The following is a 16,468-nucleotide window of genomic DNA, read 5'->3' as shown; positions in this document are numbered from 1 at the left end:
ATTTCATTAATTAAAAGTGGAAAAATCATTGAAAATATTATCTCTCGGAAAGAACACAATGAATTACTGTTCAAAAAAATTATAAAAAATATATCTGGAAAAATGGAAAAAAAGGGAACAATTGAAAATTGGGAGGAAAAAAAAATGAATTGAAATATTCTTAACTCAACAATCACCTCCCCTTCTCTCCCCCACTTATCTCCATTAATGACCTCCAACACGTTTCATTCTCCATTAAACATTAGTGATTAACTTCTTACGGGATACAAGCGATGCTTATGATTTTACAAACTACAATTATTAAAGGAAAAAACATACACCGTTTTTCATTAACATTACATTAATTCACGATCCATTATCAATTAAATAATATGCTTGGGATCGTAAGTGCTACGTTCGCACTGTGCAGAGAAACTCGAAAAGGAGATCCAGCATTTAATTAATTACCTGATGATTAACTCACCCTTGATCATCTCATTTCCTCACTAATTGATCAGAAATAATATCCAGGCATGAATAATCGTAATTAATTACATAAAATATCTGGATAGACCTCTCCGAAGAAATAGACACCTTAAGCACATGGGAAACATAGCTGGCAAAGAAGCTAATTACTCATTACCTTATTATTATTTTTTCTCTCTTCAATTATTGGAAAACTTCCACTAGTTCTATGCAAAGTATAGCTTGTAAATTTATCACTCGATTTGTGATTAATTCTTATACACTTAATTAATTATTCATTAATTATTCTTCACAATTATGCATACGTCATCAGAGACTCTCGTAAGTCGATAATTTCGTGTTATCGAGTTGATTACTCTTGTATCGAAATTGCTGATTCATTGGAGGAGTGAAAAAATTGATGAATCAAAACTTTTTTTTTTTATTCTTCTCATTTCGACACTCCTCTGCAAAATTGATTTACGATAGCTTCAGGACGAGGTATTCTCCGACAAAATACCACCAGGTGAAAGAAGAAAAACCGAAACACTGGCTCACGACCTTCATCACTTCGAAACGGATCGTGGATCACTTTATTTACAGTTTTGTCTACCACAGAGATTCACGTGAATATTTATCATTGCATTTCAATTCAACGCATAGAAAACTCAATAAATGAAAATAAATATTATTCCGGGTCGTTCTGGTGAAACTGTTATCATTCTTTCTCACCAGTCGACGACCTCAAAAAATTGATAACGACGCGATGAAAACGTTCAAGTTGTAAACAAATATATTCGTTCATCTGGGACAATTCCATGATTTAATCACACAACTCAACACAACTTCAAGTACCCCAAAGATGGGTTAAAATTTATTTCAAACTGGATCTGAAATTGAAATAATTTTCACCGCATCTTCTGACAAATTTACTCAAAGGCTAAACTAACAGAAAAAAAAAAACAAAACAAAACGGTAGAAAACTAAAGAGATGATTTTCGGCAACAATTGGGGTATTACGCGATTTTTTTTGTACACAATAAAGCAATCCTGTAGGAATAAATTAAAAAAACGTAAAAAATCGAAATGTTTCAGCCAATGGGAATATTCTGGATTCCGATGCCCCTACCGAAGAATTGGGCTGTTGCATAAACTTATCCTCAGAACAAAACCGTGAAAAACGAAAACCGAATGAAAGAAATTATCTACATATTTTCTAAATGAAAAAAAAAATCCGAAAAATCGTAAACTTTCTCCACAACTAATTTTCATTTTCATTTCCATTCACTCCCTCCATGACCCTGCAATTCTCATACCCAAGAAAAAAAGCATGCAAAACCCCAAAGTCTCTGAAAAAGCCTCTCTAGAAATTTTCCGCAGATTCAACTGAAAGACAAAAGAAAAAATCCTCAAATCTCTCACCATCACTTATTGAACCTAGCTCTCCTTAATCTGGGCACGAGATCACTCCTGACAGCTCCAGCATAGCTGCCCCCACTGAATTGCTGCCCCCCAGTACTTCTCTCCACAACTCCAATAAACACCGAATTATCGGGCATTTGGTACTCACTTTCATCCCCATAAATAGTCCCAACAAACTGAGTCTCTTGGAAGCCCTCAGGCACCTGCGACACCTGATTGATGCCCTGATAACTCCCAAGATCGAACTGCAACCCTCCATTAAAGTTCGACGACTGAAATTGGTTGAACGAGACCTCGGGATACATTCCATGCCCCTGAGGATAATTTTGTCGTCTGTAGAATCCCTGGAGCGATTCCTTATGGCAGTTGTCTTGGACCTCATTCTTCTTGCCTCTCGATTCACTCAGAATTGTTTGGGGTGATCGAAGGGGTGGAAACGTTCCTGGTGACACCTTCAAGACTGAGTTGTTATTATTCCTTTGAGACGATTGGGAAATCTCGATTGATGCTTTCGCTGATGACTTCTGCCCAGCGATGGTCATGATTGAGACGTTGGGATTCGACTGATGTTTATCTGTTTTCAAATGTCCTGTCTTCTTCCTCAGACTCATATTTTTATTTTTAGGACCTGTTGACTCCCGATTAATTTCTCGTGTATTACCCTGATTTGTGGTAGATTCTGCAGGTTTCTCGGGGGGCGAAGAGGGTGTCGAGGTGGCGGGGGATTTTTCGAGAACTGGAGGTTGAGGTTGGGACTGATTTCGGATTCTATCGGTTGGATTTTTCACAGGATTCGATGGAACGTTTTCAGGAAAGGATATGGGGGAGGGAGTGGCTGCTGCCGGTGAAAGAGCGCTGGCTCACTTTTTAGTCATGATCTTGAGGTATTCCAAGGCATTCTGCGCAGCACTGGCCTGGGCATCCTTGCTTGTTACTCCACTGCCATAACACACTGCCACTGGGAGAGTTGACAACTGCACCAGGCACTGACATTTACCTGGAATTTAGAAATTTGGAGATTCATTTATGAGAACTTTTTAATAAAAATTTCTCTCTTTTGTATTGAGTTAATATATTGTGTACATCATCAAACTCATTAAATAGAGAAGGCTGGTTAATTATGAGAAGAACACCAGAAAAATTTCGGGTAGAAAAATCATTCCAAAAACGATTTCATCTGCGGTAGGTGCGTTGATCAGTTAAATATAAACTTTGGGATAATTTTTATTTCAAATAATGGTGAAATTGAAGAATTTGGGTCGTCACCGGATTTTTTTATCGGCTTGAACTCTGGAGATGTAAAATAATATTCGTCTCAATCGTCAATGAGACAATCTCCGTTTGTTCTTCCCCGAATAAATTTCATAACTTTCCCCTTCCAGAAACTATCGATAAGATTTGAACTGTAGAAATTATGACACCCTTTGACACATCCCCCCCGGGTAATTTTTATCAGGTGACGAATATGATAAAAGCGCCCCCTTAATCATCATCATGAGCACAACAAGACTAGCTATGGAAGGAATTAAAGCAGCCAAGAGTGCCCTCCGCAAGGAAATTGCGAATATCATCTCGGGCCTCAGCCCTGAAGAGAAAGCCAGACAGTCTACTGCTGTTTTCCAGCAGGTAAATCATTATAAATTATCGGGATTTTGATTTCTCCAGGTTTAGAGGTTAGGAGGACTCCTTGGTGATCAACACACAACTTGTTGACTTCTTAATTAGAGAGAAACTAATTTAGCTTGCTTTCACCGAAGCCATACAATATTCCAAGGAAATGTGATTTTAAATTCATTTTTTTCTGCAAAAATTTATTTATTTAACCACTCATTCATTTATTCACGTACATTCGTATCAATTATTGAAAATAATTGATGTTCTGATTAAAAATTGCAAAAAAAAGTCGATAAAAATCGATGTCATTTGAAATAATAATAATTGATCTTTCAAATAGTCGATAATTATTCAATTTATTTCAAAATTCCTGGAAATATTCAAAATCTGCTCCTTATGGAAATAAATTAATGGACTTCCGCAATAGATTTTTATTGAGAGAATCAATGGATGACTTTTACTATCAGTTGACAAAACTTCCCGAGTACGAGAGGAGTAGACGAGTCTCATTGTACTTAAGTACTGAGGATGAGATTGACACAGTGAAGATCCTGGATGATATTTTTAAAAAAGGAAAGGAGGCGTTCGTACCCAGGTATGTGGGGAACTCCATGAGCATGGTGAAGCTCAAGGACATGGAGGACTACGAAAAATTACCTCTGACCAAGTGGAATATTAAGCAACCTGCCAAGGGAGACATCAGGGACGATGCTTTGGAAACTGGCGGACTCGACCTAGTGATTCTACCTGGAGTTGCTTTCACTAAATCAGGTTAATTGTTCAATTGCATGTGCAAACATTCTAGCTCTTCAATAACGGATGTAATAATCTCCACATCATTAGAATCAATCGAAAATCAAATACTTCATTGAATTTCAATTTTTCACAATCCTAATTTATTTTCATTCTTCAGTAGAATAGAAACATGGAATTTTATTAATTATTCTAGAACTTATAGGGATTTCAGAGATTTAGAAATTGAGTTCCGGAATTTTTGACTTGTCAATTATTTCAAGGGTGCGGATTTCTTTGTTTAGGTCGGAAATTAAATAATTTGGCACTACCAACATATTGAAATTTAATTAACCGGAATAACAAAAATTATTATAAATTTTATTTACATTTACTCTTGTTATAGTCACACCTTTCCTCAATTTCTTTTTTCGCGTGTCTTTCGGTTAGCTCACTTTACTACCTTCAGGCTCGGAGATGTAAACAATCCATTGATTCTTCCGGTGCGGAATTGAATTCCGGCAAAAACGAAGCCGAAAAATAAATTTCTCTCGTATTCGAAATTGCTATGAAAAATTCAGTTTACGGTCGCAGCGATATAGTCGGATTCTGGATATAGTCGGAATTCGACAAATTCAAATGAGATTATGAAGAGCTCATTATGACTCTTCAATTGGCACATATTGTTTTTTAAGCTTATTTAATAATTTCTCATCTAGGTCACCGCTTGGGCCACGGGATGGGTTACTACGATAAATTTCTTTGGAAATGCTTCGAGGCACAAGAGAAAAAGCCTCATTTAATTGCTGTTGCATTCAGCGAGCAAGTCAGGAATACAATTCCAATCAACGACCAGGACGTTCGTCTCGACTTAATAGTCACCGAAAAAAAATGAGCTCAAACTCAATTTAGATGAATACTCGAGGACTTAATCTCTCTTTTGTACCATAAACTCAAGGAAGTCATAATTTTCGTCAATAAATTATTCTTCTCCATAAAAAACTCACCACTAATCGATTTCTCCTCAATGTCAACGTAAGTCACCTCGAACTGCTGCTCAGAGGCTATCTCCTGGAGGAATTGCTCGAGATTGATAACTCCATCATTCAGACAAGTATGCTGAAACGAAAATAATCGAATTAGTAATTTTTGTCATTCGCTAGTATCACATTTATAGGTTGAAACAGTTAATTGCTTTCAGCTCATTAATCCCTGCTTCACGTCATCATTCATTTTCCTTCATATTCTCAACATAATCCGGTTTTCAGCGTTTTATGCAAACATATAATGAAATATCAAGAATATTAAAAAAGCGAGTAGGGTAGAGCTACTTTAATTCTTAAAAACCCTAAAATACACACCTGAAGTTCCGACAATTTAACTCCAGTGGAAGACTTGAGGTTCTTGTGAAATTGCGAAACTTTGTGACTGTGTGGTGTCGTCAGAGTGGATATTTTGCTGTCTTTGAGGTCAGCGTAACGAGCACTGACATTAGCATTCCTCTCGACAATCTATAACGGACATTCATTTATAAATAATTACATAAAACGATAATAAACAATGGTAAGGTGATTCAACATTTGAATGAAGTGGAAATGGTCCATTTACTCCAGAGATCATCTTTAAGATGACGTAATCAATGTGTCCGTTATAGATTCCAAGGGCCAGACTTATCATTTATGCGTATAAAAGCGATACATAGGGAGAAAATCGGTATCACTTCCACTTCTCTAATTCACTCACGCATTCCAACATTCTCACATGCATTTAAACTTCATTTTCTGAATAAAGTCGTGAAAAAATTGAATACTCAAATACTAAAATTCTTTCTTTTTCGATGATTTGGGAATAAATGATATTAAAATATCTAGAATTTTTTCATCAACCGTGTATAATTTTTATTTTTTATTCTATTCTCTCGGTACTAATTATTCATAAATAAATTTAAAGAAATTTCTTCTCAATGTCAACGTTTCGAACTCTCTGAGAGTTCTTCAGGGCAGATAACGATTTAGTAAACAAAATCTAAATATTAAGATATATTTTTCCTCAGTGAATGAGACGTTTTGCACTCGTTTTCATCCAAGATCATATTCAAAAATGAAAATTACCTCGTCTTCGTCGACTCCTGGAGCTTGATCAGTGGCATCCCGCAGTGTTTGCCACATCTTGTGGGCTGCTTGATGTTTTGCCAGTTTCTTACTTTTGCCCTGGCCCACCTGACGGTATTTGAGCATCGAGCAGACGATTGTGAACTGTCTCTCGTGGGGAAGACCAGCCTCACCCTCCATCGTGTATTTTGGAAGTGACCAGTGACGTGACATGCACATCTCCTGGAGTGATCCTATCGGATTATTTATCACTTTTTCTTCACCGTAACTGCCTTGCATATCTTGGATATTCTGGGTCCTGAAGAAGACAAAATTTTAAAAATAAATGAATTTTTTGCATTCTTCAGAGAAAATATTTATTAAATGCGACTGGTGGAGGAGAAAGTATAGTTGGAAAAATTGAAGAGGGAACAATATAAAAAAGAAAAGTGTTGTAAATGGAAATTTTTCTCACTCAGGAATGCTGTTAGAAATAGGTGTCTCAGGAGCTTCGATATTGACTCCAATCAGTTTATCAAGAACAGCCTTGGCAGCTGCGTGTTTAGCGTCCTTCTTGGACCTTCCGGTCCCCATTGCTGAAACAATTGGATCTGCTTCAATCGCTTAATCCTTATCCTCCCTGTCTCATCCCCATTTCTACTATGTCCCTTTGTTCTTTTAAAAATATCGACAATTAGACCATAACGTATATTTACATATTTTAAATCATCAATTTTGTCGATGAAATTCTTTCAGAATAAATTATTTTCAGAACGAACCATGAATTCTTTATGAATCTTTTTAGCGATAAATGATTCATTCTAACAATTCGTCATTTTAATACATCTATAAAAATCTAAAAATGAATAAAGTTCTTGGATATCTTTGACGATAAGACAAAACAATATTCTCCGGTACGTATTTTACGAATATGAGCATTAAAAAGGTAGATAATGCCGCTGGTAAAAGAAATTCTATTGTCTAACAATTGCGAAGAAAAAATATTCAAGACAATGATGCATTATTTTGCTAATGTTATCTTCATTCTTCCTCTATTCCTTTAGAAAATCTAATATAACGAGTATTGTAAAAAAATAACAATGGATTGTGCATTTTCCAAGGAATCTCGAAAATTCTGTTTGACTTGTTTAATTTTCATAAATTATTTGTAAAACGCAGATATTAAAAAAATGACATTCTGTGGAAATCACAATTCATATTTTGCTGGATCCCTATTAATATAATTAAAATTTCGAACGTAATTCAGAAAATCCAAAAATGTGTACTATTTCTTATTCCAATCTATGAAAAAAAAACACCGGTATATTCTACAACCGAAAAATTTCTTTGCAAAGGAAAAAAACGGAATAGCTGCAAAATTTCCGGAGGAAATGCAAATCGATGGAAGCTGATTAGGTAGTTTTCATGCAGTCAATGTAAAGTAAAAATAATTTTTCGCATCTCTTCTTGAATAAATAAATATACGCACCAACGACATCAGCAACGGTGACGCGATATCTGAAAGTCGGTTCATGAACTGCACCCTCGATCTGGACCAGCTCATACTTGGGTGTAGTTCCACGCCTGGACAGTAGCTCCTGGAGGACAGAGACTGGTGTTTTAACAGGTAATGACTTCATCTCGAGCCTTGCTGCCTCGTCCAGAGGCAGAGCTTCAGACATAAGTGCGTGCATCGTGACTCTAGCTCTTCCTCGACGATGAGTGTTGTTCAAATGATTTAATACTGGATTCGCTGGAGCTGCACCGGTCATAATATTGCTGCCAACCTGCTGAGGATGACGCATTTCCTCCATTCTCGCTTACTGTAATCATAATTTTGTAGTACGTGAGCTACTACACGTTATTTACCTTTTCTTTCACATGGATTATTACTCAGAAAAGCCCCTAGACATTCTGAATGGTTAATTACAGTGAAACATTCATTTTGTAACATTTTGTATTTTAGAAATCATAACAATTACTGAACTTTTGGAATTAATTAAATAATTAAGGCTGTTTTGAGATCGAAATGAATTTTGGTACGAAAAATTGTTTCAGATATTTCAATTGGGGAATTAAATAAAAATAATAATATGATAGCAATTCTGTAAGATCATAAAATTTATTATCCCTCTATACTTTGAGGGCTATTTTAATCCTGAGAGAGCATTAACTCGTGCGAGTGGTCTTTCTAGAACAAATCGACTTTCTTGTTCAGATTAATTCTATTTATTTTTTGGCAATATTCAACAAATAATTTTTTCGATTCTAATAATTGTTCTTCAAGAATTTATTCATTGGTCTCTCAAGTAATTTCCAATATTTTTCAATGAATGCAATAGTTTCAGAGATCCTCGAAGAACAATACTTGCGAACATTGAAAGTAAATGATTTAAAAAACGACAATTAGTTTCTAGGGATGTCAACTGAGCCCATGGGCCCACTACAAGTTAATACATAACATTTTTGGAGTTATTGGTTTAACCAATGGAATCTGTGGTTTCATCCATTGATACTCCTACCCATAGCCCAATCAATATAATCCTAATCCGAAAGCATATTTCGAATCCAATGAATTTCCCATTTATCTGCCACAAAAAAATTGATTAGTCGTGCACCAAATTTCCTCGACTCCCATTCAAAAATCAGCAAAATAATTTCCCTCAAGTCCCAAGTCTCCAAAACAGTACCGACAGCAGTACAAGACAACAAATGACCACAATAAATTCTTCAAGCATGACTCACAACGGTAAATTGTCTAAAATAAAATCCAAAGACAATCAGCCAGAATGAATCGCACCTGAGGCAATTTCCCAGAACTAAAGGGCGAGATAACTCCAAAAATTCATGGCTCCGAGGCCGGCAATACAATCCAGCCATATTATTGCAAGTCACATCGATTAAAATTACTTTTAAAAAAAAGACGAAGAAAAAAATTACCGAGACATGAGACGCATGGTAAAATCACTTGTCAATAACAATTTAGCCGAAATTCAATCCAATGAAGGGGGAAAAAAACACAAACACAGGACAATACAACGGAGGGAGACTGCAGCAATGATTAAGTAAATTAATGAAATAATAAATGAAATAGTGAAGCACTTTTCAACGATGTTCTGTACTACGAGGGACGCCCAACCTAATCCGACCCGTTCAATCGACCCGAACTCAGGCGATGAGAAAAAAAAAGACAGATAGATACGTCGATTTGATATGGCTTACTCACGGCAATTATTATTCGAGGGCGAGAAAATTAATAAAACGCGTGACTGTCTCCCCTCATTTTTCCCAACTTTATGCACTTCACTTGTGATTATTAATTTCCTATGCGAAAAGCGAATCCCGCTTTTTGTGACTGATCCAAGTCTCACAAAAAGCTTGATCCGTTTGACGACAGAAATGTGTGTGAGCTTTTTTTTAGTAGAGCTACCCCACTGGGAATCCGTGGAAATCTTTCGGGTGTGTGCCACCTGCCACCACCAACGGAAATTCTCCCCCCAGATATTACAATCCGCGCCACTAGCGCGCCAAAATCAAACAATTTTTGAATTTCATTTATGCATCGACATTTACGTCTGCGGGGGAGGGATTTGAGGCTGATTTGATAAATTATACCGGTAGATTCGCACGCATGCCTTATCGGACAAAGTCGTGACATTGAAATTGCCCAATTTCTACTATCGGTTGGTGAAGGAACATTCAATAGGAATGACTGCGAGATATATTTCATCCGAGTAGATGAATGGTGTAAGTGGTGAAAGTGGTTATTTTCTGCGTTATAATAAAAAACAAAAAGCAATTTCGTGGCGCCCTCTCATACTTGGGGTTAGTTACTACGGTGCTGGTGGGGTTACTCAAACCCCCAGAATTGATTCTCTACCTTGGTCAATCCTCTTTGGGTGTAGTGCTGCAATGTGCCTGCCTGAGTGAGTGCCTGGTTGGCTGTCATCTAGATAAAAGATTTACGTCTTTAGTATGATCAGTGCAATTTTCCATTTTGTTAACATCAGTTTTGTTAAAAATCACTTGATTAAAAAATTACTTCAACATGTTCGAGCCAACGGAACTAGGCAAGGTATTCAAACCTTCACAATGCAATGAATTTTTATGACAATTATCAATTACTCCCAGCGCATTCCATACGAGGGCGATTTTCTGATAAATAATCATTTAAACGTGGGAACAGATTAATCAAGAATATTTTAAATAATCAGCGAAAGGAAATCCATGGTGAGAAGATTTTCTCATAGTTGTTAATTTTTTTCCTCGTATAAATGGATAGAATCATAGTTTAAGATTTTTTTGGATGACTGTGAGAAATATTGATTTCATCTCTGCAAGACTCGAAGAGCAATGATATAATGCTGTTGTTAATGGGTTAATAAATTTCAAATGATTGAATAAAATGGTATTATCAACATAACCTCAATGTGGAATAATAATGCGCAGTTACGAAGGATGAAAGAAAAGGCTTGAGATGGGGTGAAAAAAAAATTAATGGTCTTGATATGTCTGCTGTTCTCAGGACCTCTGTATACATACAGGGATTGTTCTAAGAGGTGCGAACATCAGGGAGGATGAAGTACACAGCTTGGGAACCTTGAACATTGTCGAATATGTAAGATAAAATAAAGAAAAGAGAAATGAGAGATTTTCGTTATCTAAAAATCAACTGTTTTGTAGAGCTTTGGGAGGTGCATCGAGTGGAAACCGATTGAAGTGTCATTTGTCTCAGAATATCAAGATCAAGATCCCGAATGGTCTGTCGTAGAGTCTCATACACGTCGAACAAGAACCTCCTCTTGCGAGAGTTCAGATTGCCTAGGCGCTCGTCCTAGAACAGTTCGCATACCTTTCTCCGAATTAAAATCATTTCGAATTAATCACGGGGGCCAACAATTGATATTTATGCAGAGAGATGGAACAACATACGTAGCATTCTTTCAACTGTCGAATGCTGAGAGTTTTGTCAACTCCTTGAGAGGTTTCATAAAATTTGTCAAATCGAAATCGGACAAGAATCTCTATCTCGTACTGGACGAGTACAGCACTGTGCTGAATAGATCATTTGCAGAATTGGATCTCTTTCAGGAAAATACATCTGATTATGTATGGAAATTCGTTAAAAATTTGCACAATCGTCCTTACGAAACCACACTGGAAGCATTCAGTAAGTTGGCTGATATATGGATTTATAAGGAACCTGTAAAACAACCAGTGGAAGAAGCTGTTGCCGACCTTCTCAATAGATCTTTAACAACTGAAATGAGAAGCGGGCATCCCCTCAGCTCAGCTGGCTCAAATGGTGAAGAGTATGAAGTAATAACTGAATTGGATCAACAATGCTTACTTCCACCGAGGCCTACTTGTCCTCGTGGGGCACCTCTTTCTCAAGAGCAATGGGATAGGTGCAAGGATGCAGAAGGCAGAATTTCCGATTCTGAGACAGTTAGGGAGATTATTTTTCGCGGAGGTATCGTTCCTTCTTTGAGGTACGAAGTTTGGAAATTTCTACTCAATTATTATCCATGGAAGTCAACTTGTGCTGAAAGAATTGAACTTCGGAAATTGAAAACTGATGAATATTACAGAATGAAATTACAATGGAAATCCATGTCAGTAGAACAGGAGAATCGATTTTCAGATTATAGGGGCAGGAAGAGTTTGATTGAAAAAGATGTTAATAGGACGGATAGAACCCATCCGTATTATTCTGGAGATAACAATCCCCATTTAGGACAACTTTATGATATTCTTATGACTTATGTCATGTACAATTTTGATCTGGGCTATGTTCAGGGAATGAGTGATCTTTTGAGTCCTATTTTGTGTCTAATGGATAATGAAGTGGATGCATTCTGGAGCTTTGTGGGTTTCATGGAGAGAGTCAGTTCAAATTTTGAAATGGATCAGGCAGGAATGAAAGCACAATTATGTCAATTACATACTTTACTGAATATTACTGAACCTCAATTAGCGCAGTATCTCAGTAACCATGAATCTGGCAATATGTTTTTCTGCTTTCGATGGCTCTTGGTGTTGTTTAAGAGAGAATTCAATGCCATCGACATTATTAAATTGTGGGAAGTCCTCTGGACCGAATTGCCGTGCAAAAATTTTCACTTGCTTCTGTGTGCCGCCATTCTCGACACTGAAAAGAGTGCATTGATGGAAAATCGTTATGGATTCACCGAAATTTTGAAGCACATTAATGATCTTTCACTTCACATCGAACTCCCGTGGACTTTATCCAAGGCCGAAGGGATCTACAATCAATTAATGGCAGTAGAATCAAAGTTGCCAGATAATGTCCGTACTATCATTGGTCTCGCACCCATTAATTCATCACCATCGAATAGCAATTCGGACGAAGAAGAGGAAGGACGGAGGAATACATTGACAACAGGCGCAGCGTCATCGTCATCTCGAAATTATTCTAGGCGAACAAGTGATGACTCTGGAAATATCAAATTTGGCGCCAACGAGGTCTCCTTCGAGCGCTCATTAAATATATCTTACTTATAGAATTTTTCAGCAGGAAAAAATTTTATAAACAACACACCCACTTGATGATCCAGAGTAGTATGTAAAGTAGATACATTCGACGCGGAAGAGCAATTTCAAACAATCCCAGTAGAATAAAATTGTTTTTTCTGTTTCTAGTATTATTTATTCATGTGGATTTTTTCTAAACGGTAATTACAATATCTTTAGACATACTCCTTTCTCATTGTTAGATTTTGATTACGCGCTGTCGTATTCTGAGGATCAATGAATGAAAGGATGTAAAAGTGCACGAGATTTATAAAAATAGCTGTCATAAAGCAATGAGTGTTTTTTCGCTGATTCTTTTTGTCATGTCGATGTTTTTGTTTTCAACACGCCGTTCGTGAAATTATCACTTATATTCCTTTCTTATTCTCATCGGCCACATGGTCATTCATAGATTTGTAAAAAAAAACGTTATATTTCTGTATATATTTTCAATAAAAAAATAGCATATTTTATTCATACAGTTTATAATCTAATTTACAAAAATAAGAGATTTTTTATTACCAGGAATTGCGCGAATGTGTAGAAAATTAACGGCTAGTTGGTGAATAAGAAAAAAATCAACACTTGGTTTGCTTCGAAGCACAAATTTTATTCCAATCAAAAAAATTAAATGACAAATTTTAATAATCATATAGAGTAATAGCGCAAAAGAAAATATACCCTCCACCATGAAAGAGTAGTCCCAAAAGAAAATAAAATATTAAAACGGGGAAAATAAACGATATTTTCGAAAATCAAAGGTAAATACATATTTTGCGATTAATAATAAAAATAATTACCATAATAATGAGTGTAAACATAATTATGTTGTCCAAAAGAAATTTGTCTGTTTAGAAACGTCTCACGTACGTTGTTCCGTCGAGTCATGAAAAACAACACTTAATAATAATTCAATTCGAGAATAAAATAAAACGAAATAAAATAAATGTACAAGGAAAGCGAGCAATAATATTAAAATAAAACATGTTGGACACATCCGTGTGACTGTTTTAAGTCTCATTAATTGTCTTCAGCAATTGTGTTGATTCGTGAATTTATGGCGAGTACTTGGGCGACGAAAGAGGTATCATTCATGACAGTAGCCAGAGCTGTCAGGAGACTTCTCATATCTTCTGGTGTTAGATCCATTTGTCGAGCACATTTGTTAATCATATTCAGTTCATCATCAGTAATGGGTGCCTGGAAAGGAATTATCATTGTAAATACAAACGAGTGAAATAGTGAATGTAAATATTACAATTAAAATAATTTGAGGAGGTGAATGGAATTGCCTACCTTGGACGTAGCGCGGAATTTGTTGAAAGGCATTTTAACTTTTCTCTTGCCGTCGTTAGTTTGGTAAAAAATGGTAAACATCTGGGAATTGTCAAGTACCAATGAAAAATATAGACCAGCAGTAACATGGCCTTTCGTATCTCTCGCTAACAGACTCCTAAAATTGTATACCAAATTTCGTCTTTCAGTAACATCAATGGCAGTTAAATACGGCCTTGCAACATAAATTAGAGCAACTTGTGTGCGTTCTAAGGCACCAGGGCGTGTCTCTCTCTCATGCCACTCAACGTAATCCGGATCTTGTGTGCAGAGAGAATAATTGTACTCCTTTTTACATTGAGGCTCATCAGACTGGGTGAACCAGCCAGTGTGTGGATATAATTTATCAGCCATAACAGTAACAACACGTGCTACGTGATAACCAGGATCGAGGATCAATACACCACTGCGTCCATTGATGTTGATCTTCAGACAAACAAGAACATGCTCTTTTTCACCAATATCAGCTGCAGGCGGACCGCCTACGTACCCCTCAATGTCTCCAATAGTCTGTAACAATGACAAGTCAATGATAAAATTTATCTCATTACGTCTTAACATTCTTGAGCATTACCTCTTCGCATGATACCAAGTAAAGGCCACTTTTTATACCAGGAAATCTGTCATCAAGCCCATTTAATCTGCTGATAAGTTCAAAACCAAGACCAACACAAGTATGATGTTTACGCGTTATCAGAGGCTCATATTTGTGATAAAAACGCTCCACCATCGGTTCGGAATTTTCCTTGAAGTCCCTGTAGAACCTGCCAATTGAATTAGTATTGATTATTTATTTGTTGATTATAATTTATTCTGTCCACACGAAAATGTCAACTTTTTTTCTATCCTGGATATCAATTATCATGTATATAACATTGAAATAATTGGCGAAAGGCGAATGAGGCCTTGGCGAGTCGTAAATTCCCCCAACGTTTCGCCATAAATTTCGTTAAAAATAAAATAGATGTAAAAGTGAATGTTCACCTTAGGAAATTGCCGATGGTATCATAACGGTGCTCGCGCAGTAGACGCTGTGTTTCCAACTCAACGCTTCCTGCTAATTCCTCATACTGTTCGACAGTATCGACGGTCAACGTTTTAGACTCAGAATGGGCCCAAACCGGCAGGGGTAGCGGAACACCCCTGATCCAGGGCCCCCGGGCCTGCCCCTGTGGCTGGCACCATGATTCTGCCGACTCGAGTCAACTCGGCCATTCGTTACCCCAACGGCCCACCGTCGGCAAATATCCATTCTCATCCCTGCAGCTGCTTATTGGCTCCACAGGGCTCTCTCCGTGCTTTTCACTCTTCTCTCGCTCTGCAATTATTATTAATCATTCAATTACCATGAGTCATACCATCAGATTCAAATATCACCGAGCGTCAAATTCCAGCGCGCATGTATCAATCAATATCGCCTAATGAGTGTACAACTCCAACTCCACGTGTCTTGCCGACATTTTGTTGATACATATGTTGATCTCTGAGTATTTCAATTTCTTCACTTTCACTTTATGTTTTTCCGAAAATATGCAGGGAAAAAATTAATTACGCAGATGATGTATATCAAAATATAAACAGACCAAAATAGTTTGTTGTTTGCGTTGGGTAATTGGGTAATTGGCTCTCATAAAACATGCCAAGGAAAAAAAAGAGAAATTTATATTATTACAATGGAGATACGAGGAATTTGGACGCGAGCAATGTTGTTCTGGAATAATCATCATAATTCTAAGGTCATGTGAATAACGGGGCGAGGTCATTGCTTCTTTTATGGGACTTGGGACGAAGCGTCTTTTCGATTATCACTTCGGAGAAATTGAAAAGTTAGTGAAAGTAATTATATTAACGCAAAAGACGTTCACCTTGATATTTACAACAATATATATGATTTTTTTTTTTAATATTTGATGACGATAAACTTACCCATACAATGAGCGGACCAATCAAAAGAAAAACTTTCCTCTCTTGGAATCTTGTTCACGTGTCCAAAGTCCGAGTGGAACTGACGCTCATGTACATGCGCAATACCCTATATACCATAGGACACGAGTCAGTTCTGTCTCAGCCATTTACTTGATTTTTTGGGGGTGGGAAGTATGAAGTCAAGTAGTATTTACCTAGAGTGGGGGTAACTACGTTTAATTCTTAAGAAGGCCCATACCGCGCCCTCTTCTATTTTCTTTCTACTACTTGTTTGTTCATTTCACCCCAGCCCTGAACTATTTCAATGACGAATCTCTTAAATGTCGTAAACACTGTAAACAATCATTTTTATTATATCTATTTTTTACTAT

The 16,468-nt window shown here is 36.8% G+C and overlaps 4 protein-coding genes across 5 annotated transcripts in view; 2 read left to right on the top strand and 2 right to left on the bottom strand.

Annotated features, from left to right (window-relative positions):
* Window positions 1-9,764, bottom strand: part of LOC105270107 (probable RISC-loading complex subunit BRAFLDRAFT_242885) — a gene marked incomplete in the record, with an annotated part of 16,134 nt that extends 6,370 nt beyond the window's left edge. The window contains 7 exon segments of the mRNA XM_011310817.1: window positions 1-2,863; window positions 5,220-5,331; window positions 5,574-5,723; window positions 6,324-6,621; window positions 6,778-6,898; window positions 7,792-8,125; window positions 9,529-9,764. Of these exon segments, the coding sequence (XP_011309119.1) occupies window positions 2,727-2,863; window positions 5,220-5,331; window positions 5,574-5,723; window positions 6,324-6,621; window positions 6,778-6,898; window positions 7,792-8,116 (1,143 nt within the window).
* Window positions 3,346-5,214, top strand: Mthfs (methenyltetrahydrofolate synthetase). The gene is made up of 3 exons (XM_011310815.1): window positions 3,346-3,492; window positions 3,948-4,251; window positions 4,932-5,214. The coding sequence occupies exons 1-3, from the start codon at window positions 3,361-3,363 to the stop codon at window positions 5,105-5,107; spliced, it is 612 nt and encodes a 203-aa protein (XP_011309117.1). The 5' UTR covers window positions 3,346-3,360; the 3' UTR covers window positions 5,108-5,214.
* Window positions 9,765-10,189: 425 nt separating the features above from the next.
* On the top strand, window positions 10,190-13,313 carry LOC105270105 (TBC1 domain family member 15/17). Of its 2 annotated transcripts, none has more exons than XM_011310813.1 (3): window positions 10,190-10,377; window positions 10,828-10,920; window positions 10,986-13,313. In XM_011310813.1, exons 1-3 carry the CDS (start codon window positions 10,351-10,353, stop codon window positions 12,825-12,827), a joined length of 1,962 nt encoding a protein of 653 aa, XP_011309115.1. In that variant the 5' UTR covers window positions 10,190-10,350; the 3' UTR covers window positions 12,828-13,313. The 2 variants fall into 2 exon arrangements, with proteins under 2 accessions (XP_011309115.1, XP_011309116.1); XM_011310814.1 differs by lacking the exon at window positions 10,190-10,377 and adding an exon at window positions 10,394-10,532.
* Window positions 13,314-13,430: 117 nt separating this feature from the next.
* Window positions 13,431-16,205, bottom strand: LOC105270104 (uncharacterized). Its single transcript, XM_011310812.1, has 5 exons — window positions 16,098-16,205; window positions 15,156-15,489; window positions 14,746-14,935; window positions 14,133-14,681; window positions 13,431-14,036 (listed from the first exon to the last, which is right to left on the bottom strand). Exons 3-5 carry the CDS (start codon window positions 14,899-14,901, stop codon window positions 13,857-13,859), a joined length of 885 nt encoding a protein of 294 aa, XP_011309114.1. The 5' UTR covers window positions 14,902-14,935; window positions 15,156-15,489; window positions 16,098-16,205; the 3' UTR covers window positions 13,431-13,856.
* Window positions 16,206-16,468: the final 263 nt, after the last annotated feature.

This window comes from Fopius arisanus, unplaced genomic scaffold (genome assembly GCF_000806365.1).
Source record: "Fopius arisanus strain USDA-PBARC FA_bdor unplaced genomic scaffold, ASM80636v1 scaffold00078, whole genome shotgun sequence".
Classification (NCBI taxonomy): domain Eukaryota; kingdom Metazoa; phylum Arthropoda; class Insecta; order Hymenoptera; family Braconidae; genus Fopius; species Fopius arisanus.
This window is presented reverse-complemented; position numbering and strand designations above follow the sequence as displayed.